A 23,882-nucleotide genomic window follows, 5' to 3' on the forward strand; every position below is an offset into this window, starting at 1 on the left:
ATTATTAACTGTTAATCATTAACTGCATAATCGTTTTTGTAGATGGTTAAAAAAAATTATTAATTTTATGTTAGATTCGTGCCATATTCGTGAATCGTATAAAAAATTATAAACCTTACTTAACTGCATAATCGTTTTTGTAGGTGGTTAAAAAAAAAATTGTTAATTTTATGTTAGGTTCGTGCCATATTCGTGAATCGTGTAAAAAATTATCAACCTTATATTTTTCCTTAAAGTTTTTAAATATATATATGGTTAAATACGTTTTTGCCCTATATGGTTTAATAACTTTATATTTTGCTCCCTGTGGTTTTTATTGTAGATGGTACCTCATTTATGGCTAAAAACGGAGAAAGTACCTCCGTCCAAACTTCTGTTCAAAAATTGACGAAAATTCAAGTCAACACCTCTAAAAAACTGACACGTGTTATATGCCTAATTAAAATTAAAACTTAAAAAAAAAAAAAAAAAAAAAAAAAAAAAGAAAAATAAAAAAAAAAAAAAAAAAAAAAAAAAAAAAATAAGGTGTCTTTTTTTTTTTTTTTTTTTTTTTTTTTAAAGCTTTTAATTTTTTTTTTAAGTTTTTATTATTATTATTTTTTTTAATTAGGCATAAGACACGTGTCAGCTTCTTCTTAGAGGTGTTGACATGGACTTCTGTCATTTTTTTGATGAAAGTTGGATGAAAATACAATTTTCGTCTTTAGCCATAAACATGATACCATCTACAATACGAAATGAACTACAATGAGCAAATTTCTTTTTGATAAGTAAGAGTAATATCATTAAAAAATGTAAAGCGCAGTCAAGTACATATGAAGTATACAAGAGAAGCAGCTAACAATGAGAATAAAAAAGAAAAATAAAATCATTAAAGCTAATCACTAATAGAGTTAGGAACACAACAATTCAATAGTACAAAGAAAAAAAGAATAAAAAGTGTATATATAAAGTCATTAAACCACGTGAGGTCGAACGTATTTAACTCATATATATATATATAGTAATGTTTTTTGCACAATTCTAACAAAAAAAAAAAAAAAACTCAATTAATTAGAGTTGTATAAGAGTTATAAAAGAATCATTATCCATATATATATTTTGCTACCCTAAAACACAACTGACCGCATTGTCCATGTGACAATGTGGACCCCCAGTTAGCTTGAGATATGATCTTTTGCCACTCCAAGACTCAACTCTTGACCACCTTTCCCATTTGGCAAGGTGGTCTCCTAGCTAGCTTGAAGGTTTTTTTTTTTTTTTTTTTTTTTTTTTTTTTTTTTTTTTTTTTTAATCTAAAAAAAATAAACAGTAAAAGTAAAAGTTATCACGTGAGCAAAGGTGATCAAGAGTTATGTCTTTGGTAGCAATGTATCATGTCTTAGCTAGCTTTAGGGTTTTTTTCAAAAAATAAAAAAAAAAAAAAAAAAAAAAAAAGTAAAAGTAGAAGTTGCCATGTAAGCAAAAGTGGTTAAGAGTTGTGTCTTGAAGTGGCAACGTATCATATCTCAGATATATAATAAATGATTGGATTAAATACCTTTTTGCCCCTTGTGGTTTAAAAATTTTATTTTTTGCCCCCGAGTTTTTATTTTTTCGTAGGTTGTACCTGTCGTTGACGTGGAAAATCGTTAGTTTTAGACAGAAAAATAGACGAAGGTACAATCTCCATCTTTTCCATAGCAAAGGTATCACATTAAAAAAAAAAAAAAAAAAAAAAAAAAAAAAAAAAAAAAAAAAAAAAAAAAAAAAACTTCATAGGTAAAAAATAAAAATTTTAAACCACCTAGGGCGAAAATGTATTACCCATAAGGATTTCTTGATTTTGTTTATACCCCACGTCCCCACCGCTCTCTCTCTCAAAAACAGGCAACAGGCACAGGCTCATAAGCTCATTCGTAGTGGAAGAAGTCTCAGTTCCCGCTCCGAAACTTATATATATATAAAAGACAAGAGAGAACTACACTGACAACGTTGTCGCTCAGATTTCTCAGAGGTACACATACTCACTCTCTGTCTCTCTGTCTCTCTCCCTCGCTCTCTTCGTGGTATTTAGAACCGACTGCCATTCTCTCTTTCTGATAGACCAATCAGATCTTCAATAACATCTACAAGAAATTAAATTTGTGTTTTCTTCGCAATCAGAAAACTTGGATAGAATTATGATCACTATTCTAAATTTAATTCGTGTTTCTTTAATTTTGTGGTCGATTCTAGGGTTTCTATGTTTGTCTTGACAGATAATTGTTCTTGGAAAAAATTTGAGTGGAGATGCACTTTTTCACTGAAAGGTTTAAAAGTTCTAATCTTTTTATGAATTGGGTTCAGAGAAATACTATCTCTTGATTCTCTTCGCATCTGTAAATTTACTTCTTTCAACTCCGAAATTTTCCCTGAAAAAAATGCACAGTGGGTTTCACTTTTTGGTTTTTTATGGGCGAAGAATTTGTACAATATTTTAGCTTTTTAGGGAAAAAAGTTTCGGTCTTGAAGTTTAATTTCTCTGAAACAAAACGAATATATTTTCTTTGGAAATTTGTTATTTCTTGCTTTAATTTTCTTTCCAAGAAAGAGTTGTTGTTCGTACTTCGTACCAATCAAAACAAGAAGTTTTCTAGTTCAGCTGAGTGTTTCTTTGCGTGAAATGTAGAAGAAAATACTCTCTCTCTCTCTCTCTTTTTATTTTATTTTTTATTTTGTGTGCGCACGCTTTTGGATTATGAAATTGGAGCTGGTGCTTCGTGGTAAATCTGCATGGTGTAGTCATAAAGAATATGTAATCTTTGAGCTTATTTCTTTTTATAGTCTGGGTTTGAATAGTCTTCGTTTAGTGTGTAGTTCTAAAATTTCTGGGAATCATTCTATTTACTGTATTACTGAAATGAGTGCTACTTTTTGTAGTTCAATTTATTTTTAGTCGCTTTTAGTGGAGAGTAAAGTGAACCATTTGTGGGGTTAGAATATGAAGCGCAAGCGTGGGCACAAGAAAGGAAAGCCAAAAGGGCCTCCTGTGGTGGTTAAGAATGAGGCATCTGTAAGTGCTGTGAGTCTAAATACTGAAGATAATTCGGGTTTGAATGGGTTGGTTAATGATACCAAGTATGACTCTGGAATGGAGGTTGATACACCTTCTTCAACGGGGACTGACCAGCCATACAATGTTGCAAGTATTAATCCAGACGGTTCCATTGATAAGGCAGTGGGGAAGTCAGTTGGGCATGTAAAAGTGAAGCTGAGGACAAGTAAGATGTTGGGATCTCAGCATACTTCCTCGGATGCACCCACGCAAAGTGATACTGATAAGAGTAGCCAGCAAATGGGTTTGGAAAGACAAGGTGTGGGCATGGAGAAAATGGAAGATAGTGCGAACTCATTGCCTGTTGGTGTTTTGGGAAATCCGGCTAAAAGAGCTGGGAGCATCAAGATTAAGTCGTCAAAGGTCTTGGGCAATTCAAGTGCTTATCAGAGTAGTAGTGCTGTAGTGGCACAGGGTGAGAGTCCACGCCAGAGAGAACCAAATCAGGGTGCTCGATATAGTAAGCAAGAACTAGATGCTGCCTTGACGGTATGTTGGAAAGTTTAAAATGGATCTTTGTTTAAATTTTCTGATTATGCCAATTTTAAGTATCCTGTGGTTTAATTTCCCCATTTGAGCGCATTTTTGTATTCATTTATCCTTCCATAGGTGATAAAGAAGGTAATGAAAATGGATGCAGCTGAACCCTTCAATGTCCCTGTGGATCCAGTAGCTCTGGGAATTCCTGTAAGTATCTGTATATATACAGATGCTTAAATACACGTCTTTTTTTAGAGGTGGCTAACTAAAGTTACTTGTAGCCCTTAAGGAAAAATAATTTGAAACCTCTGTTCACTTGTAATTGCTTGTTTTGTTCGGTCCTGGTGAGTTCTTATATTTTTAAGTTATCAAGAACGCTTGGAAGGGATTGCTAGTGAGGGAAGATCTCTGGTAATTTTTCTGGTATTGTTTGCCAGCAAGAGAAACCACTGCTCTTTTGTCCTAGCTTGTTTGTTTGGGATGATAAACTATTCAATACTTGGATTCTTTTATGCATGACCCGATGCTTATCTTTGTTCAGTTTTTTTTTCTTTTTCTTTTTTCTTTTATGTGTATGAAAAAGAGCGAATCATATGTATATCACAGGGCTTGCTCTGTTATCCTGTCGGAATTCATAAACAATGTAGTGCATTATGAAGGGATTATTGTTATTGTTTATTGCATATTAGTCATCTCATATGCAGAAACCTGCATCTGGGAGTGTGTTATGCCACAATCCTTTGCTTTATTTGTTACTTTTATTTTATGGGCTGAAAAATGATCCTTTTTCTTTTGTTTTTTCTTTTTCTTTTTTGGGTGGGGGGTTGTTTGATTGTGAGTTTATCATGTCTTAAGTTATTACCATCATGTTGTACCTTATCTGTTTTGTTTGACTACTAAAATTCTCTCCCTGGGGGTTGGGGGTTGTTTGGAACCAGGATTATTTTGATGTCATAGATGTACCAATGGATTTTGGAACAATATGCAGCAATCTTGAAAATGGTGTCAAGTATATGAACTCGGAGCTTGTGTATAAGGATGTGCAGTACATTTGGGAGAACTGTAATAAGTATAACAATAAGGGTGACTACATTTTGGACCTTATGAGGCGAGTGAAGAAGAATTTTATGAAGTATTGGACAGCAGCTGGGTTATACGGCGAACAACCACATGGAAGTAAGGGTGAGACTTTTGTGGTTATGGTATTTACCAGTTAATGCCTTTTGATGCTGAATTTTGCTTGTGCACTTCTTATTTTTTGGTCTTGTAAATGTATATAAAAATTTGAGGGCAATGCTATAGATTAGTCTTTCTTATCATGTGGATGTTATGATTGTGGTCATTTGGCAAAAAGGTTGCCCCTGTTATATGAATACATGTCCCCTCTTTTGGGTATTCTGGAATAATTTTTCTTGAATTATATGTTTGTAAATACAAAAGACGCTCTTGTCTGAATTTTATAAACAATATACTCAACGCTGCTGAATTTTTTGTTTGTGTGCATCTTTCTCTCTCTCTTACACACGCTCGAGCACGCACGCAGGCACATAGAGATTTAATGGTTTTGTTCACTTCTTGATGCACTAGCTGCCTAAGTGTATGTCCTTTGTCTTTCTTCTCTTTCTTACTTGGTTTTTCTCTTGTATACTTTTTGTGTACCTGGGTTGCTCTTTTTACGCTTTTTATTGATATTTCGATTACTTGTAGATAAAAAATAATATTAAGTGTATGTTCTTTTCACAGTATTGCCCTGGGCTCCAATTGTATTCTTTTAACAAGAATAGAGCTAAGTGGTATTCCTAGGCACCTTATAAGTTTTAGAATTCTTGGATTTTGGCACTTTAGAAGAGAAGTAAAAAGTTTTCCTTACAAGGAAAAAACCATCTTTGTTATAATACAGAAAAATCAACCTTGACAATGGAAATGAATTCTTAATATTAGTAACTTGTTCCTAATTGAGACGCAGAATTTAGAGCTCACAATTAACAATTGTGCAGGAATTATGCAACAAATAATAAATATCAAACCACTAGAAAACAGAAAAGCATTCACACATCAACACACCAAATTTTTGTTGACGAAGTGGAAATCCTTTGAATAACACATCAAAGGTAAAACCACCTAGGGGTAGCCAAACCCAAAAAATCAATACTAAGAAAGATCAAGTACAGGCAAAACACACTTACAACCTTTTGTAACAGTTTAGGCAATCTGTACGCTGACAAAAACCCCCACTGGCCTCTTGTCGCAGCAGCTTTAGCTTCTCACTAGCCAATCTTCCTTCTTGATCTCTTTACCAACCCTCCGATAGACTTCAAATGGTTTGTTGATGAAGAACCAACCGTGCTTTGATCACTCCAAGAGATTGTGACTCATTCGCACATACCAACAGTATCTCTTGGCACACAATAAATTGGCTAATCTCTCAGTGTATGAAATCAATCTCAATCAACCTTGAATTGCACTGCTTAGCTCTATAGAAATCGTGCCTTCAAAGTCCTTTTATAGACTTGTGAAAATCAGCCTTGAAACTTAAAGTCGATTTAGGTTTTTTGTGGTGGCATTTGGACAGGTTAATGAGGCGTCCGGACATCCTTAGGGTTTTAATCCTTAAAACAGTATCTTGTATGGACACTAGTGAACGCCATAGCAGACGAGAGTTAGTCTCTCAAATCCGTCCGGACAAGTGCGAACACCCCTATAGGCGAAACTTTTTGTTTCTCAATGTTGTTCGGACATGAGCGAACGGGCCAGTAGACGAAACCTTCTGTTTGGGAACCGTCCAGACATCAGCAGACGACTTAGCAAACGAAACTCATTGTCTGAGCATGTCCTGACATTAGTGGACGAGCTTGCGAACGGAGCTTCATGTACTTGATTTTCTTGAGTAATTTTCAACCCTAATCCAGAGTACAAAAATCTGCCCAAGCCACAAATTACAAAGGCACTTGTTTTGGGCATCGAGTAGGCCAATAAAAAACCTAACACTAATGTTCAGATTGTAAAAACATGTGTACTACTTTGATTTCAGACTTGAATAGCATTGTGACGTACAAGGAATAGGCTTTTTTTTTATTGCAAATTATGTCATTAACAAGAATGTTAACATAAAAGGTTTTCTTCCATAAGTTAACCCTTTGAAATTTAAATTTTTTTTCTTGTTTATTTATTTATTTAAATTTATCAATATATATATATATATATATATATATATATATATATAATGTTTTTAAATAACTGGAACAAAGATGAACATGATGACATTTCAGAAGTAAATTTCTGATGCTCTATAAACATATTTGGTACGTGTTTTGGAATTTGTTGGTGTTGATGGGAAGAGTTAAGAGTTCAATCTGAAAGTTAAAAAAATGTTTGTCTTTTTTCCCCTCTTTTTCTCCATATGGGCTTTTTTTTTTAGAAAAAAAAATAAAAAAAAATCCCCCTTTCTTATAAAAACTGGTGTAGGGCTGCATCTCATTGCCTCAAAAACACTTGATGTTTATGAGTTCTTAGAGTGTTTTATTAACCATCTTAATCTTGTCAAGTTGGTCTTTAGGTTTTCACCAACTCCTCACGTTATATTTTTTTAAAAATAAGTTGTCATACTCATGCATTAACTTCCATAAGTATTAAAGAGTGATTGAATATGAATTGTTGAAGAAGATCCTGAAGGTGTAATAATTATATAGGAATTAACTTCCTCAACTATTAAAGAGCATGAGTTTTGTATTTGCGTGTATATATATATATTTTTTTTTTTTAAAAAAAGGCCAAAAAGACAATGCATTACCATACTACTGTGGTGGAAATGCAGTATGACTTGATTTATATGATTTGATGCTTGGTGAAATAATATTATGGCTGAATTGCAACTTCTTGGTGATTAAGGCAATGTCTTTATTATTGGCCTTGCATAAACAGCTGATAAATACTTTCTTTTTTGTGGTATGCATCTGCTGATTGTTTTATGCATATATCTGCTTACTCGTGCATTTCGCTTCTGGTGTCTTCTGGTGTCTGCTTTTCATAATATGCTGCAATGTAGTTATTTGCTTGCCAGATTAATATGATCTTGAGAATTATGTATATCAAATGGTGGTTCATTGTGGCATCATTTTTTTGATAAGTAGTTCATTGTGGCATCATCTTGCTCTTTTGTTGCTGTATAAAGATGCTAGCTTTTATTTTCCTGACTGCAGTCTATGCATTATATTTTTCCTTGGTGTTAGGGGTTGAAAGCATCTTAGTAGAGGATGTTGCACCGTCCAGTCAGGGAAAAGTATATGTAAAAGGTGGTCAATCAAAGCAGAAGACAGGAAAACGCCATGGGTATATTATGCTAGTAACTTTTTGTTTTTTTTGATAATGTAGTCGTTGTTATATACATTACAGAATCAGTATAGTTTTATGCTTCCCAGATGCCTATGGGTCCAAGGAAAATTTTCATATGGAGTCACTGGTAGAATAGCAACATAGAATCCTAGAGGGAACAATGCATTAAATAATATTTGGGTCTTTTTAGTTTTTGTGCGTATCAAGTGGTTTATTGAGGGGAAAGGAGAATTAATTTTACAGTTGGGTTAATATTTAATAAATGGTATGATTTGAGGTGGTTTAGAGGTTCCAATTGTACCCAAAAAAAAGGAACAGGAATTTCAGGTAAGTGATGGGACCTTACAAAATTTTCAAAAACTAGTTGGAGATGAAGGCTAAAATTGGAGTGGAGCACTATATAATAACGATAACTTAATCTCTGAAGTAAGAGCTTCAAAGCGGCTACATGTAATTCATGGATTCTATTGTAGATTTCACATATTACTAAACTTCCGGTAGTTTTTTCATAAATTAGAAGTGTAACCCAAAAAACGACAAAATCTGAAGATTAAAGGTACATTTAATAAAGTTATAGATTTGACATTTTCTTTATTTTGTCAGGTTCTGATTTGGGTTACTTAGTATCTAAGTTAGTTGATAACTAGGTTACCATCAGAAGCTTGCCACTACTAGATGATGCACCATGTAAGGTCTAGAATTTGGTAAGAGCCTGTTTGTTTTGTATGTACTTTTTCCTGTAAATTCTCATCCTATGCTACCCGGGAATTTTAAAAAAGCAATTATGCATTTAATGAAAAAAGGATAATTCCGAAAAGGAGGCTGGGTTACTTTTTTGGATTTTGAGAATGAATACTATATTCATTGTCAAAGACCCAAAGAAGAAGTAACTCTGGGAGAGAACCCCAAGAAGTAAAAGGTGGTAGCAAGGACCTTAAAGCATAGCAGGTGCTTGATATCATTTACTTCTTTTTGGGGTAACTCTGGGAGAGAACCCCAAGAAGTAAAAGGTGGTAACAAGGACCTTAAAGCATAGCAGGTGCTTGATATCATTTACTTCTTTTTGGGGTTATCTCATTGTCATCACCTTTTCCTATTGCTTTAAGCTTCTTGAAAGTGATGTCAGGTGCATCTGGATGCTCCCAATTGCTTCTTCCTCACAGCGGGTTGATAAAAGTGTGGCTTGAAACTTAAGTGGGGCTTGGTAGTAAAATAGAACGTTTAGGGATGTAAAGTAAAAAAGCCCTATGAAATGTTCATGGGGAGATTCATTTAAGTTCACTTCATGGAAATCTTTAAGAGCTCAATACAATATATGCATCATTTTTTATTGGGTTTTCTTTTTCTTTTATTTGGCTTGAGTTCATTGACATGGAGAATTCTGTCTTATTATTCTTACTAAGAAATAGTTTAAAACTTATCTTATTTCCTGAAGTTCTCATTTGCAGAAGGCGCCATAAAAGCGATTGTTTATGTGCAATATGTGTTTTAAAGCGCCGCAGGAAGGAGCGCGAGGAGAACGCTCGACTTGCTAAAGGCCTTACAGGAGCTGGTGATAATAATTATGCTCAGGAGACCAAGCAAGAGGTACAATGAAGTTTGATTAATGACTTAATTGAACCTTTTTTTTGGCTAACTGATTAGACCTTCACCTTGTATCCTGCGAACGACATGTATGGGTGAAGGGAAGTTTTTACTTATCAAAAATAAATAAATAAGTAAAACAAAGAATAAGTATATGGAAGTTTGAAGGGATCCCAGGAAATAGCATAGCTTGTTATGTCTATTAGAGGGAAAATGAAAAATTAACTGGTATCAGATATTTTTGACAGATCTGATACGCTCTTTGATGATTACGCAGTATCTAATACTCTTGGTTTAGAAAAGAAAACCAACTTTTTACTTCTAAAATGCTTCAAGGGTCAACATATATGAATATTTGTTTTATTTTTTTTAATATTCTTTTAATTATTGTGTAAATATATGAACACATTTGTTTGCATTTTCTGTTAAAGGAACCTCTGCTTGTAGAAAGTCCTGATGCTGAAGATTCGTCATCAAATGATGAATCCCTAGACCCAGATGCAAATGCTGAGGTAGAAGAGAAAGTAGAGGAGGTGAAATTGGAGAATACTGAGGAGCAGCGTAGGCCTTTGGAGGAGAAGCATGGGGAGGAGGAAGAGGAGGAAGAGGAAGAGGATGAAGAAGAAGAGGAAGAGGAGGAAGAGAATGACATGGAGATTCAAAAGATAGATGAGAGTGAAACTCCAGAGCAGCCACAGTTTGGTGATAGATCTGGGGAGGAGCTTGATAGACAAACTAAGCTAAGAATAGTGGATAAATCAGGTGTTGGAGTTCGAATTGATACTCGGAAAGAAGATGCATTAACAAGGCATGAAACCAAAACTGCAGAACTTCAGCAACAGAAACATAAGGTATTTCAATTATTTGTCTTTGGCATGACAGCCTCGTTTTCCTTCATTTTACCCCCAACCCACGTTGCCACCCTCCTATTACTCCAAAAGTATTGACTTTGTTACTATATGAGTAATCTTTATCAAATCATTTCAATGATGTGCGTATATTGGAATGTATGGAAGAATTATTGGGTACTCTTCGAACTTATTGGGCATGCTTCAAAAAGAAGCTAAGTTCTGCTCTTAGTTAATTGCTCTTCACATTGATGCTACTAGTTTTAAGATTGATTCTACCCAAAATTTTCTGAAAAATTCTACCTCTATAACAAAAGCAAATATGTTAATGGGAGCGGATCTGTAAAATAGCAACACAAGCTTATTTTAGCATGGTCAGAAAGTTTTGTTTCTGTGTGTATTGACTTTGACCTAGAAGTGAAAGGAAGTCTTAAAACTTTGGAGTCATGTAGGAGCTTTGTCAAAATTCTCTGAAACTTTTGCACAGCATGCAATGGAGCTTCCTTCAAGCTTGACTTGAGCTCAAGAGGGATCCAAGGGTTTGCATTTTATTATTTACTTTCATTTTGATGTAATCACAGGAATCACTAGAAAAGCACAGAAAAGCTGAAGTGTGGAAGAACTTCCATCTGGAAAATCCCATGCTTTTGGACTTATGTGGAATTCTCTTCCCTGACAACTGTAATTCTGTCTGGAGTGGGCCCCATTCACTGAGTCAACGGCCCCGTTCTGCTCGTACTAGTTCCATCCATACAGCTATGGAGGCGATCATGAAGTAGGTGCTTGTTCTAATGCATGTACTTCTTATGTACCTGTTACATCGGATGCATAGGTCTGAGGCAAGTAATAGAATTTTTTATTTTTTATTTTTTATTTTTCTGTTTTTACATTAATAATATTTTATTGTCATTGTTACCTACTCCAAGGTCATTGTAAGATTGAAAAATCACAAATTTTCTGTATGACATGGATGCCTTTTTGCAGTGTGATGGTAAATGTAAGTGTTATTTGCCCACGGATTTACCAGAGGATGGATGTTAGTGTCAAAGGAGAATGAAAATGCAGAACTATATGAAATTGAGTCTAATGATTGACAAGGTTTTGTACGTTTGGAAATGTTTATCATGTGGTTTCATGATCTTTTAGGGCAGAATTACATCTCTCACCAAAGCTACGGGACAAATCATTTCAAATATAGATTGAGTCATCATTGTAATTGCTTTTAGGAGTACTTGGCGGAGAGATGTTAGTAATGTTTCTTACTGTGATATTGTATATGATCTAGCAAGAGTCAATAATTTGGTTCTTCAAGGTGTATCTGCAAATGGCAATTCTAACTTGTAGAACATAGATTTAGTTTTTTCCTTTCTGATATTTTATGGTGAGTTATATTATATTGCAAGAGATCTTATGACGATGGCTTAAATCTTTTGCTCTTTCATCAACCAGACAATCAGACCAACTAATGTGCTTTTAGAATAGTTCATTCTTTTTACATCACAACAATTCGTGTTCTCATATCAAGTCGTGTCGAGTAATAAATATAAGACTACATATGTAAACTCTAATTAAATCAATTTAATTAAACGGGCTACTCCTAACTCTTAACTCAATAATTTTTTGTCGGGTTCGAGTGTCGTGTAAAAAGTTGTCAGTCTTAAATGTCGCGTGTCAGGTTCGAGTTGTGTCAACATATGGGTATAAAAGACTATATAAGTCAATTTTAACCTGACACATTTAATTAAACAGGTTAGACTTTTTAACCTTAACTTGCTGATTTTGTATTCGGTTTATGTTTGGTTTACGGGTCATGTTAAAAATTGTCAATTCTAATATGGATGCAATAAATCCCCCAATTTAGGATCTGTAATCTCTCCATGCTCGTGGTCAAAAATTCTTTGCGAGGCTAATTGTCCATTGGCCCTGCTATAAACCGAAGATGACAGAACAATCATTTTCGCTTTCCTAATCTCATTTTTGGATTTTAATTGGAAATGCCATTAAGGATTGTAGGAAACTTAACTATGGCACATTTGGTTGTGAAGAAGTCAAATGAGAGGGGCATTTTTATTTTTTTTTCTCTAAATTGGGCTGGAAATTTTTTTTCTAACATAGTCTATATTAAATTGATATATATCCTTGTAACATGTAATTTCTTCTAACATTGACAGATCAAATAGATTAATTCTCTTGACCTTGCTCATGTTGAAGAAGTGAATTATCGGGCTCAAAGTTTTGTCATTCTCTTTGACAAATGAAAGGAAATTAGAGAAACTCCCATTGATAGATTCATGGTAACAGATGGTAAAAGAATATTTGTTATTGAAGTCCCAAGTGATTACACCTAAAGTTCAAATCAAATCAAGCAAGCTGAAAAATGCTTGAAAATATGGTAACAAAGAAAAAATCTTGATTAATCGTATGATTTGGAATTACTAGCAGATTACATAGAACATCTATGCTAGATGATAGTCAAAGTCTCGTCTCTTCATCTTCGTTAGACAACAAAGAGTAGAATGATCTTATCAACTTGATGGAAGGATGAAGAGTATGCAAGAAGTTTGGTAAACCCATTGCAAAAGGCAAATTTGCAGAAAGAAAAAGAGAATTTGTCAGTTTGCATTCTACCAGCCAAAAAGCAAAAGAAAATTTGTCAATAGCTGCAATAAAAGAGATAAAGCATGTGAGAAGCCTAGTGGAACCATTTATAAAATAAGTTCTCTATCAACAGACATGCCAACAACAATAAAGGCCAACTCTTTAGTCAAAAAGGGTAAAAGACAAAAAGTCAAGAAGCTATAAGTCTTAAGTCTTTTTTGTTGTAAAACTTTACAAAAGCTTATCTCTAGAATTAAGTATTCCTTTGTCATTTAGTCTTTGAGTCTCCTATAAATTAGAGCATATGTCTTTTTGAGTTGCCCAACCCTAGTTTAATGTAATCTCTTTTCAAGTATCTATAAAAATAAGAAACAATAAAATTTTAAAAAAAAAAAAAAAATCCTTCTTGGTATTCTCTGTAACCTTTTTGTAACTGGTATGTATCAAAGCCAATAAAGCCCTCTAAGAAAACGTTCTCTCTACTGTCCTTGTAAGAGCCTGTAAGATTTTGTAAAGAATACAGCATGTTCGTGCATTTTTACATGCATTTTTTAAAATGTATGTAAGAATTAAATGTATTAAGGACAGATCTCATTTTAATGAATTTGATTGATTTTTTTTTATTTTTTTTTTCCAATCTGATTTAAAAGAAAACTTTATCGATATGCAAGGACTAATCATAGGATGAAGGTCGATGAGAGAGGGTGGTCATAAGGTGTGATTAGTTGAAAAACACATTATGAATTGTTACCAACCCTTAGATTAGTCTTTGCTAAATAAATAATCTAAGGGTTGATGATTAAGACTGTCACCTCAACATTTCAGGATAATTGTGTGGATAAAAAGAGTGTTATATAACATTTCTCTAATAAGAAATATAAAAAAGCTGAATTAGGCTATGGAGAAAGGGAGAGGGAGCAGAGTGTACTTGCTCAAAAGACCAGAAAGAAACCTATAGAGCAAACTGAAGAGTAAAGAAGATGAACTCTCTAAATTAAGCCAATGTCATCAGTTTTGGAGATCCAAGCTTCATATAAAAAAAAAAAATGGTGCGCGTTCATCACAAATTCCAGACAATTACATTGCAGTATATAAGTTCCACTTGCTTCCCATGCCTTAGTGATCAATCTGTCAAAGGCTCAGTGCAACTGGGTCAACTATCACATGGATACTGCTGCAGCAGTCAGTCTTAATAAGATTTTCCACTTCTGTCAAAGGCTCAGTGCAACTGGGTCAACTATCACATGGACACTGCAGCAGTCACAGTCCATGACAAGTCTATATTGAAACCACATTCCTTTATAGTTTATACTCCTCTCATGGCAGATCATATTTCACATGCCCAAGGTAGAGTCCACATGAGGGGGCCATGGGACTTGCAGCAGTCACAGTCTTTGCATTTAGGATTCTTTCAACTGAAATTATTCAATATGTGAAAGACACAGAAATCAGTCAAAACAAAGACTTAAATTAAACAATTCGCTATCTGCATGCAAGTATACGATAATATTAATAGAGCCATAGAGAGGTAAATTCACCATCTGAAATTGTTAAATCTCCAGTTCCAACAGCTTTTAGAACACCAACAAGCAGTCTAACCTGAGGAATTACAACAATTTCAGTCAACTGGTCATGATAAACTACAGCTATTTACCGAAGAAAAAGAAAAAAAGAACCTAAACTATAGCTAGAAAAGATGGGATACTATAATCAGAGAGAGAGAGAGTGAGAAAGGAATATTTCTAATCACTTTGTTGTACTAATTCACATTTTCCAGCATTATTTGAAGGAAAAAAAAAACTATCCAAAAGTATTCTAGTGTTAATCAAAGGCATGGTAACAATTTAAAGGTTACACTTGAACAAACCCCTCAAGTTACATCAGCATCTCAATAAAATATCTAAAAACTTACAAAAAGTAGAAAAAAAAATGGAGTGCCCGAGTGAAGTAGACAATGTTACGGGTCACATAAACCTCTGTGTCAAATTTTATCCTTTTAACTGAGGATATCACATGATCTATTGGGCGCCATCTAAGCGTAAAATACTTTTAGAGAAGAACAGAAATACAAACTCAAACACTCTGGAAAACTGGAGGTTTATGACAGTTTTAAGTCCATATGAATACCAACTTACAGAGAACAATTAACCAAAGCAATGAATTAATAAATACAGTGTATAAACAGCTAGTGAACTGCAATAACATGTGGAAAAGGCAGCAAACCTGGTGGTAAAGAAAAGAGCGTGCCCGCGCTGTTACCACAAAGCAACGATGCCTTCTTCTTATGCCAAACCCAAGATCAGTTCCACCATTTAACCCTCTTGCCCTATCATCAATGGAAATAGAACTAGGAGACAGGTCAGACTCAGACTTGTTGGACCTTGCATGAAGATCTTCCAAGGTCAAATTGGTTTGTCTCCTTTCGGTAATTGTCGGAAAATATGGGTTTGAAACTGCCTCAAAAATATTGAGTTCATCTAAAGTTCTCATGGGTGATTTTGCCTGCAAATCGCAGTCATTTTACAGCAATTAAGATAGGTAAGAGAACTTTTATATTGAAAGACTACCGAAACATTAGCTGGATTAAAAAAGAAAATCAGTATCTGCGTAGTATCTTGTAAATTAGGAACAACCTGACAGCCAGCTGCTCTAAAGGAACTAAAATCATGATGACCAACAAGAACTTTGCTTGCTTCCTGCATGATCAAAGATTTTCTTTAATCAAATAAACAGACAAACGGGTATCACTAGGAAACTAGAATCCATTGATATTTGTTAATAAATAACCTGCATAGCAAGAATATCTAACTCCCCAGGAACATGCCATGCCCGGTCCCTCTCAAAGGTTGACAAAGGCTCTGGCCCAGAGAGCAAGCGGTAGAAGTACCTAAATGAGATATTTAATGACAATTCAAATATTTATTTATTTTTTAATGTTCAAGTAAATGAAAACAGCCATAACACTAAGAAAAACATAAGAACGTATATTCAGGCAGGGACAAACCATGGTGCATTTCTAACATTAATCCAGAGTTTGATATTAGTAATTAAAAAACTAATCACAAATAAATCACTTGAACTTTACGAATGGAAGATATACCGCCAAAATATTCCCCCACTTAGCAATTCCTCTCTTTTTGATACCATCATGAGCCAAATGGCATAGGCAGCTAGATCCAACCCAGTTTTACATCCAACAGAAAACTATACAAGCTAAAAATTAATTGAAAGTGAAGTAAAATTCTCAGGGTCCACTGTTAGCTGCAATTACTATGAACACAATTTCGATTAATGACTACCTACGTGCGCTCTTGAGCTTTGTATCTAGCGTGAAAATCAGCTGGAACACACTGAACATCAGTCACCATTATATCACCTTCATTCTTCTGACAAAAACCAAAATGAAAATTGAGTCAGAATGTACTTCTAAAAAAAAAAAAAAAATTGAGTCAGAATCTCCTAAACAATGATGCAGGAGATGGTTAAAATGACCATGATTCATATATGAAACCTGAAATATGCAGGTTGAATGTGTTTCTGATCCACAATTTCATGTATATTCCACCGGGGACGAGGTTTTATCAGAACATGTTAAATGGTTTCTCCTGTGTCTTGCAATCTAAGCAGGCTACACAGTGAGTTGAAACCTTCATCTACTGATGAGGCAGTTCAATGAAAAAAAAAAAAAAAAACTATTGAAAACAGAGTCATCCGCATAACAGATTGGATTTGGACAATGTTTTGGACCATACTTAATTCATACAAGACCCAACATAAGGAAAATGGAATTAGAATGACATACAATAAAATTTGAACAAAAACTATTGTAACAGACACAACAAGCATCAGCACCTCACTGCTGCAAAGTTTTACGGTTAAGAGAACATTATTGTAATACAATTCTTGACACTAAAAAATTTAAGAGATAAGTGTATAATTTGGCCAACCTTAACAATACTGAATAAATTTTGAAACAACACAAGATATCTGCGACAATCAAAACTGTCTACAAAATTAGCATCCAAAAATGTCACATAACTAACTGACGAGAAAATCTTGAGTCTATCTAGCAAAATTTCTTCATTTGATTACATGTTTCTGGTTACAGAATTAATTTTCTACACTCACAATTTAACATTTTTTGACGACTGTTTAACAGGGGAGGTAAGTGGAATATTTGAAATAACCAGGCCTCGATATCCAATTCCAAAACCAAAAGGTAGGTAAGTATAGAAATTGGATTTCTCAAGTCGACTTAAACAAACCAATTAGCTCTGCCATAGATCTTGGTCTCTGCAGGACCCACTTGACATCTTCCCAATAATGAGATAATAGGCCTATTTTCATAAGCCAACAATTGCAAAAGCCTACATTCAGCACTTACTATTAAGTGCAGTAACTGCGCACTGCTTGGAGCTACCTAAGCTGTTTTTTATTCCTCAGAGCCCATTTGCTTGCAAATTGGCCATTTATTTTGCAACAGCCTTTTTCAAAATTACCCAAAGCCATTTAAGCCAATTGATGGGATAATCAAAACGATTTTAGCCATTGACAACATATCTCCAAAATTAGGACATGTAAGAACTCAGATTTATTACAACGCCAATCAATCAGAACAAGTGAGGAAAGAAAGGTGATGCAAACACCAGCTCTCCTTGTGGCTTTGCTTGCTTATAAAGAGCAAAGAACAAGGTCAAGCAGGGCCTGTAGAAAAGAGAATCGAGAACAGGCATACGGCCACAATCCTTAAAAGAAAATTGCGAGATATAAGAAACAACACCTGTAAGAAATGGTTCACAGCTCTTCTGACCACCACAGGATCATGAGGAGGTAACTGCATTTGAAAAAGAATGAAAAAGCAATTTAGCACTTAATATTAAATTCAGATATTTTCATAGCTCTTAATTTAACGTAAACAACAAAACTCATGACAGAAGGCATTAGGTGACGAAGTCCTCTAAGGACGACTGAAGTACTTTTGGCCCAACCAATGTCAATACATGAGCACCTCTCATTATGACCTTCCTCAAAACAAGGTGCTTTTCTTTCTTTTGGTGTACCACAAGGGCTCAGATCTCTTTTACACTACATAGCCTCATGTCAAAGGCATACATACTTGCACTGAAGATGATTTCCCTCTTCCATTCCAGAAAAGATAGAGGACCTAAATTGCCAAGATGACATCCACCAGACTTCAACTTTAAGTTCACTTAAAGAAGGTAGCTTCCAAGAAAGTATGATAGGCCTATAGTAATAACTCTAATGGAAGATGACCTTCCAATCTCTATAGAAATCACAAATTCAATGAACTTCATATTCATAGGCCAAAAGGATAGCATCAAAGTAACACTATCGAAAGCCACTTTTACCAAACAAAATCAATTGAACATCTATCAAAGCCTCTTCCACTTACTAATGTAGATTTCAATAATCATCAGAATTTTTCTCCAACTTAGCAAATAAATTTGATGGGAGTAAAATGTGGAATAAGAAATTGGTTCTACAACCACATCATTCAGGCCTGTAAAGGTTAAAAGAAAACCAACAACACTAAATCTCAACTTATGGATACATTTTTACAAGTTCCTTACCAGCCCCACAAATTTATAATAGCCCTATCATCAACTTATGGGTACTTTTTCCCTATTCATTGCTACAAGAAGCACAAATGGGAGCTCACTTCAAGTTAAATTCTTATCGGCACCATAAGAAAAGCACACATTCTCTAAGAAGAGACTTCTGTAATAACTGATTGGTGGCATACCACTTCAACAGGCTTCCTTTTGCTTATGCGTTCGACATCTACATGACAAACATTTGATAAGGCATGCACCCCTGCATCCTGCAGTAGTAAGAAAGTAAACATCCCTGCACATCATGTTCTATATAAAAATAGCACATGCTAATAGATAACGAGGACATATTTAAAAAGCTGAAGAGCATATTTGTGCTGCATGCAAATGCATTATTCAGCAAGTAGAAGATAACATAAATGCACAGAAAAAGTAGTTACAAACAAATAAACATAAGTCTCTAGATCTATTATTAAAAAAAAAAAAAAAGTCTCTTTCTAGCTAGGTGTTTCTTTTGTGTACTTTTTGTGTACTTGAGTTGAATGATATTTCGTTTACTTATCAAAAAAAAAAAAGATAACTACTATGAAGCAAATTATGATACATCTACCAGAAAATCCTCTCAACAATTGTATCACCTTATGAGTTGCAACGCATACACAAAACAGATTAGTCAGTTTACAATGGGTGTAAGTAAACTACGTGTACTGTCAATCGTCTATTTTAAAGTCCTTGAGTGTGGTTTTACCTCCAATTTTCATCAAGCCTGGATCTTGTTAATTTACATAGTAAGTGATCAAGAGTCAGAAAGCATGGTGTTTAATATCAATCTACCAGCTACTAAAATCATTATTACCCTGTTAGATGTAAAAATACTCCTTTGTCCACAAAATGATGTCTATTAGTGGAGTCAATTCCGTAGAAACCCATAAAAATGGTTGCAAATAAAACTACATGCAAGGAGGTACATCAACATTGCATAGAATGTTCGAACAAAATTTTTTCTTCCTAATATGTAATCAATCACATTAAGATGAGAAGCCAGTTAGTTTTACGATTCAATATGAATGTAATATTAGTCATTAGGTTAGAATCAGCCTTTAAGCAGAAGGAACACTTAGCTGGAAAATAAAGATTGTTCACCAGAACAATTTTCTCAATCAAGATAAGCAAAAATTTCCAATGGTAACTTTATCACTCAATTAAGCTTTACACATTGACCTAATAGTAATTCTTATTCCATATATAAAACCATATTGTCAGATTGTCAGCAAAAAAAACATGATTTGCTACAGAAGAAATAAAGAAGATACTTCTAAACTTATTGCATGACATAATTTTTATGATTTTAATCCATCCCTCAAGCTCCATACTCACATTCATTTTGTCCCATGCAGTTGAATTACGACTTTTGAGTAGTGAGGTGGCACAAGCCGAATGACACATAACATGCAAAATTTAGGGACCAAAAGTGTATTTCAGTATTTTTTTATAGATAATTTATTGATAAGAATATCTTCTTTAGATCTTTTATATTCTTTTTTTTTTTTTTTGGAATTTTATAAGCATAAAAATTCTGTCAATTGTTTATGAGTCGAGGAATGTAAATAACCAGTCCGTCTGACAGCTCACTCGATACCCGCCCGGTTAAATTCGACTCGAGCTCGACACTATAGAAACCCGCTCGATTAGTAAGTGATACATACCCAACTCGCTCGACAAAACTCAATAGAGGCTTGCGAACCTAACTCGTTTAAAGCTCGACCCAACCCACTCACCCGACTCGTTTGAGGGCTCGGGAGCCTAGCTAGCTCGTTTAATGTAAACCTATATATATATAAGATACTTAATCAATATTATTCATGTAATATAATAGGATTATAGGACTATATGATCATATAATAATATAACATTGTGCCATATGACATGTAATCACTTTATTATGTCATAAGTAATATCATTAGATATTTAACAATTATTACATCATTTATTTATTATTGTAAGTTATATAGTTTATTTAGCGTACAATATAAATATATATTGTTTAAATATAAATATATATTGTTTATATATTATATAATGTAATATTAATTTTTACATGAGCTCACCTCTTTTTTGGTATGTTAAATAAACTATATAACTTACAACAAACTCAGCCGAACTAAACTTAATTTTTAAAACTCGTCATGAGCTCGAGCTCGATTCGAGCTCATTTAGCCGTATTAGACCAGATATATCTTTATCTTCTGATAAAGATAAATCTGTCAATAATTAGTTCTATTATGTTTCTACTACTACAAGTTGTATAGTTCTATTATGTTTCTACTACTACAAGTTATAGTTCTCTTATGTTTCTACTACAAGTTGTATAGCTTTAGGTTTCTACATTATCTTATGTTTCTACTACTATAAGTTATATAGTTTTAGGTCTCTTATCTACAGGTTGTACAGTCCTACTAAAGGACTTCTCTATGGTTTCAAGATAGCTTTGTATAGTCCTATCCAAGGACTAACTCTCTTCTTATAAATACAGTCTCTGACCTACGGTTGAAGTAGGCAGAATTATCCAATAAATCTCCAAATTACTACAAACCGACTTGAACTTAATTTTTAAAACTCGTCATAAGCTTGAACTCGGCTCGAGCTCGTGATGAATGAGCTTGAGCTCGGCTCCGGCTCACTCGACTCGACTCGTTTACAACCCTCAACAATTCTTAAATACATGCAACAAGATATTAGTGAAAAGTTCATGGTATCAAATTCCATAATAGCATTTATAACAATGTCAAGTTTATCAAGGTAGGATCAGAAACAGATCTACTTTAATTTGATTAGATCTTAAGCAATTATATTATACCCATTATTTTCCATTTAGATTGTCCTCTTGTTTTCCCTGATCTGGAGAAGGATGCCTATCCATCAATTGACCAATACCAATCAAGATGGAAGCACTCTGTGACGTTCAAAATCCAACAAAATCTGGTTAAAGATGGAAATGAGGAATCCAAACAAATTGCTTGATAATTGCAAAGAAATTTTGAATTGAAAGAAATTGTTCTATCCAACAAGTTCATTTCAAAAAACAGCATTCAGATCATATGTGAAGTAAGGACATTCACTCACAAATCCTAATCTATCTTGAAAAAGTGAAACAAATGTCAAATTAAAAGTGACCAGCAATTTTCTGTTTTTATATTTTATAAAACTCAATATGATCGGGCAGCCGAAGGGTATATACTTACAGTTCGACTTGAACCCAAAATCGAAACTGGCTGGCCAATAAATTTATGAAAAGCTTCCTACACAAACCATAAAACACCAACGATCAGGCAAACAATCAATATGAAATAGTAGTTAGCATTCTCATCCAAGTATACTTTTTGTGTACGAGGGTTTTGCCATTTTCTTTAAATAAAATTATTGTTATTCATAAAAAAAAGCATTCTCATCCAATTATACCCATGAAAAGAAAATGCAAGGACTCTACCGGTTAATAAGGAAACATCACTCACTCTTTGCTTGCTAAGAAAAACAATAACAATAAAAAGTAAAAATAACAGATAATGTGCATAGATGAAAATAAAAGAAATAAGAACATGCAGTCATGAAGTTCTCATTATTTCAAAGCCAAGAAAACTAAATCGTCCACTCAATTCAACCTTATAGAACTCCTCCATCTGATATGCCGATTTTCTTCATCAATTAAATAACAAAAAAAAAAAAAAACCTTAAAAGAACATAATTTTAATGTTTGAATATAGGATAAAGAACATAGAATGTCACTATTTGGAGCTCCTGAAAAAAGAAAACTTCCAGTCAACTGGGCATAACCCAATTGTGGATTTTGGCGAGTTGAGGATTTTATAAATTTGGGCACCCAAAACTAATGGCAGAACACTCAAAATTTCTTTTATTTTCTTTTCTTCTGAATTCTCATCATCCCAATTATATGTTACTTCAATTAATAAAAAAGCTCAAGTTTCTTTCTTTAAAACCACTTTCTCAACAATCAAACGCAGAATTAGTCTCATTTTTAGCAATCACAAATATAAAAGCTGCTCCTTTTATCATTTTGGCAGTAGTTTTCTGTTTTCTAGACCGAAAAGAATGCAACTTTTGCTTACAAGCAAAAAGTACTTATAAAAAAAAAACAGAAACAAAAAACAAAAATCTCGGGGAGCACCTCAAGAACGCCAACGACAGTACGACAATTAGGCTGCTTCTGAGACCCAGAGAAGCGAGTACCAATGTACTCGATCGCCACCAGATAACGTTGGATTCTAGTGTTTGGGTTCATGGGCTCTTGTGCTGGTGGTTGTTGTTCCTCTTCGTCGTCGCTTAACTCTTCGACTGCGGTTTTTGCGATTTTGGAAGGCCTTTGGGAAGACTCTGAAACACTGTCTAACAAGTGCTTGGGATTTTCCGTCATGAATCTTAACTTTTCTCACACTTTCTCGACTTCCAAACAGGAAACAAGTGGGTTTCTCTGGTTTTGAACGTTGGGAGGCACAGGGTTTAGGGGTTTTACCTAGTGTTTGGGTTCAAAAGGTTGTGCTCCCCGATCATGGGTTAGAAAAAGTAACGGTGTGTTTGAGTTTGTGATTTCGTATATAAAAATTCCCATTTTTGTAAGGTTGCTTGAAATGCATGCAATTCAAAGCAATTAATTATACAAAATTCTTATTTGTGCCGAAATATCGCAGAAGAGAGGATTTCATAACATTTCAGATAGATTTTCTTGTCTTTTCTAGTAAGTTGTTTAATAGGTTGTATGAATTGCTGCATGCTTTTGTTTTTCCTTGTTTTTTATTTTGATCCCATGACCAAATAGGTTCTCTTTAATACTTTAAGGAGGCCAATTTTGTTCCTTCATTTTCTTTTCAAAGAATTGAGGATTTCATGCCACCCATAACTCTTCATTTTGGAGGAGCAAATTACAGGTTTTTAGTTTGAAGTTTACCAAATAACAAAAAAAATAAAGAAATAAATATACAACGAAATTTTCTTCCAAACCCAAGAAATTCCTCCAATCCAATTTATTAAAATCATATTCTTCATATGCCAATTTAATACACTGGGCCACTGGGGATTAAAAGAGCTTTTCCAACCCAATTTGATAAATAAAAAAAAAATAATAATAAAAAAAAAAAAAGAAAAAAAAAAGAAAGAAAGTCCTCCGCAAGATCCTTTAAGAGCAATCCACATTAGAAAATGCATTGACCTAAAAATTGGACAGGATTTAGAAAGGATTTTCAGTCCAAGCAAGCCCCTCAGAACCTTTAGGGTTGAACTATTTTAATTACATTTATGTTATCTTTTATTTCTCTCCCCCACCTCTTTTGTCTTCTTTTTCGCAATAGGGAAGATGCATTAGACAGAAAAGAACAAAGA

General features: G+C 34.1%; 2 protein-coding genes across 3 annotated transcripts; one reads left to right on the top strand and one right to left on the bottom strand.

The window, feature by feature from the left end:
• Positions 1 to 1,853: 1,853 nt before the first annotated feature.
• On the top strand, positions 1,854 to 11,631 carry LOC133882613 (uncharacterized). 2 transcript variants are annotated; one of them, XM_062321822.1, is made up of 9 exons: positions 1,854 to 1,996; positions 2,902 to 3,565; positions 3,686 to 3,763; positions 4,495 to 4,738; positions 7,786 to 7,885; positions 9,337 to 9,475; positions 9,904 to 10,323; positions 10,902 to 11,159; positions 11,305 to 11,631. In XM_062321822.1, the coding sequence occupies exons 2-8, from the start codon at positions 2,963 to 2,965 to the stop codon at positions 11,097 to 11,099; spliced, it is 1,782 nt and encodes a 593-aa protein (XP_062177806.1). In that variant the 5' UTR covers positions 1,854 to 1,996; positions 2,902 to 2,962; the 3' UTR covers positions 11,100 to 11,159; positions 11,305 to 11,631. The 2 variants fall into 2 exon arrangements, with proteins under 2 accessions (XP_062177806.1, XP_062177807.1); XM_062321823.1 differs by having other exon boundaries at positions 4,495 to 4,732.
• Positions 11,632 to 13,883: 2,252 nt separating this feature from the next.
• LOC133880960 (uncharacterized) lies at positions 13,884 to 23,153 on the bottom strand. Its single transcript, XM_062319930.1, has 10 exons — positions 22,675 to 23,153; positions 21,734 to 21,790; positions 18,683 to 18,760; positions 17,699 to 17,752; positions 16,222 to 16,304; positions 15,706 to 15,805; positions 15,552 to 15,614; positions 15,142 to 15,420; positions 14,457 to 14,517; positions 13,884 to 14,333 (listed from the first exon to the last, which is right to left on the bottom strand). The coding sequence occupies exons 1-10, from the start codon at positions 22,918 to 22,920 to the stop codon at positions 14,236 to 14,238; spliced, it is 1,119 nt and encodes a 372-aa protein (XP_062175914.1). The 5' UTR covers positions 22,921 to 23,153; the 3' UTR covers positions 13,884 to 14,235.
• Positions 23,154 to 23,882: the final 729 nt, after the last annotated feature.

Source organism: Alnus glutinosa, chromosome 11, assembly GCF_958979055.1.
Source record: "Alnus glutinosa chromosome 11, dhAlnGlut1.1, whole genome shotgun sequence".
In the NCBI taxonomy this organism is placed as follows: domain Eukaryota; kingdom Viridiplantae; phylum Streptophyta; class Magnoliopsida; order Fagales; family Betulaceae; genus Alnus; species Alnus glutinosa.

Bases quoted from the DNA above. Each gene is read 5' to 3' on its own strand.
- LOC133882613 (XM_062321822.1), top strand. From the start codon at position 2,963: ATGAAGCGCAAGCGTGGGCACAAGAAAGGAAAGCCAAAAGGGCCTCCT. The intron at 3,764-4,494 runs GTAAGTATCTGT...GTTTGGAACCAG, and splicing joins CAGTAGCTCTGGGAATTCCT to GATTATTTTGATGTCATAGA. The intron at 10,324-10,901 runs GTATTTCAATTA...ATGTAATCACAG, and splicing joins TTCAGCAACAGAAACATAAG to GAATCACTAGAAAAGCACAG.
- LOC133880960 (XM_062319930.1), bottom strand. From the start codon at position 22,920: ATGACGGAAAATCCCAAGCACTTGTTAGACAGTGTTTCAGAGTCTTCC. The intron at 15,421-15,551 runs GTTGTTCCTAAT...TGCGATTTGCAG, and splicing joins TTAGAGCAGCTGGCTGTCAG to GCAAAATCACCCATGAGAAC. The intron at 14,518-15,141 runs GTTTGCTGCCTT...GTAATTCCTCAG, and splicing joins GCTCTTTTCTTTACCACCAG to GTTAGACTGCTTGTTGGTGT.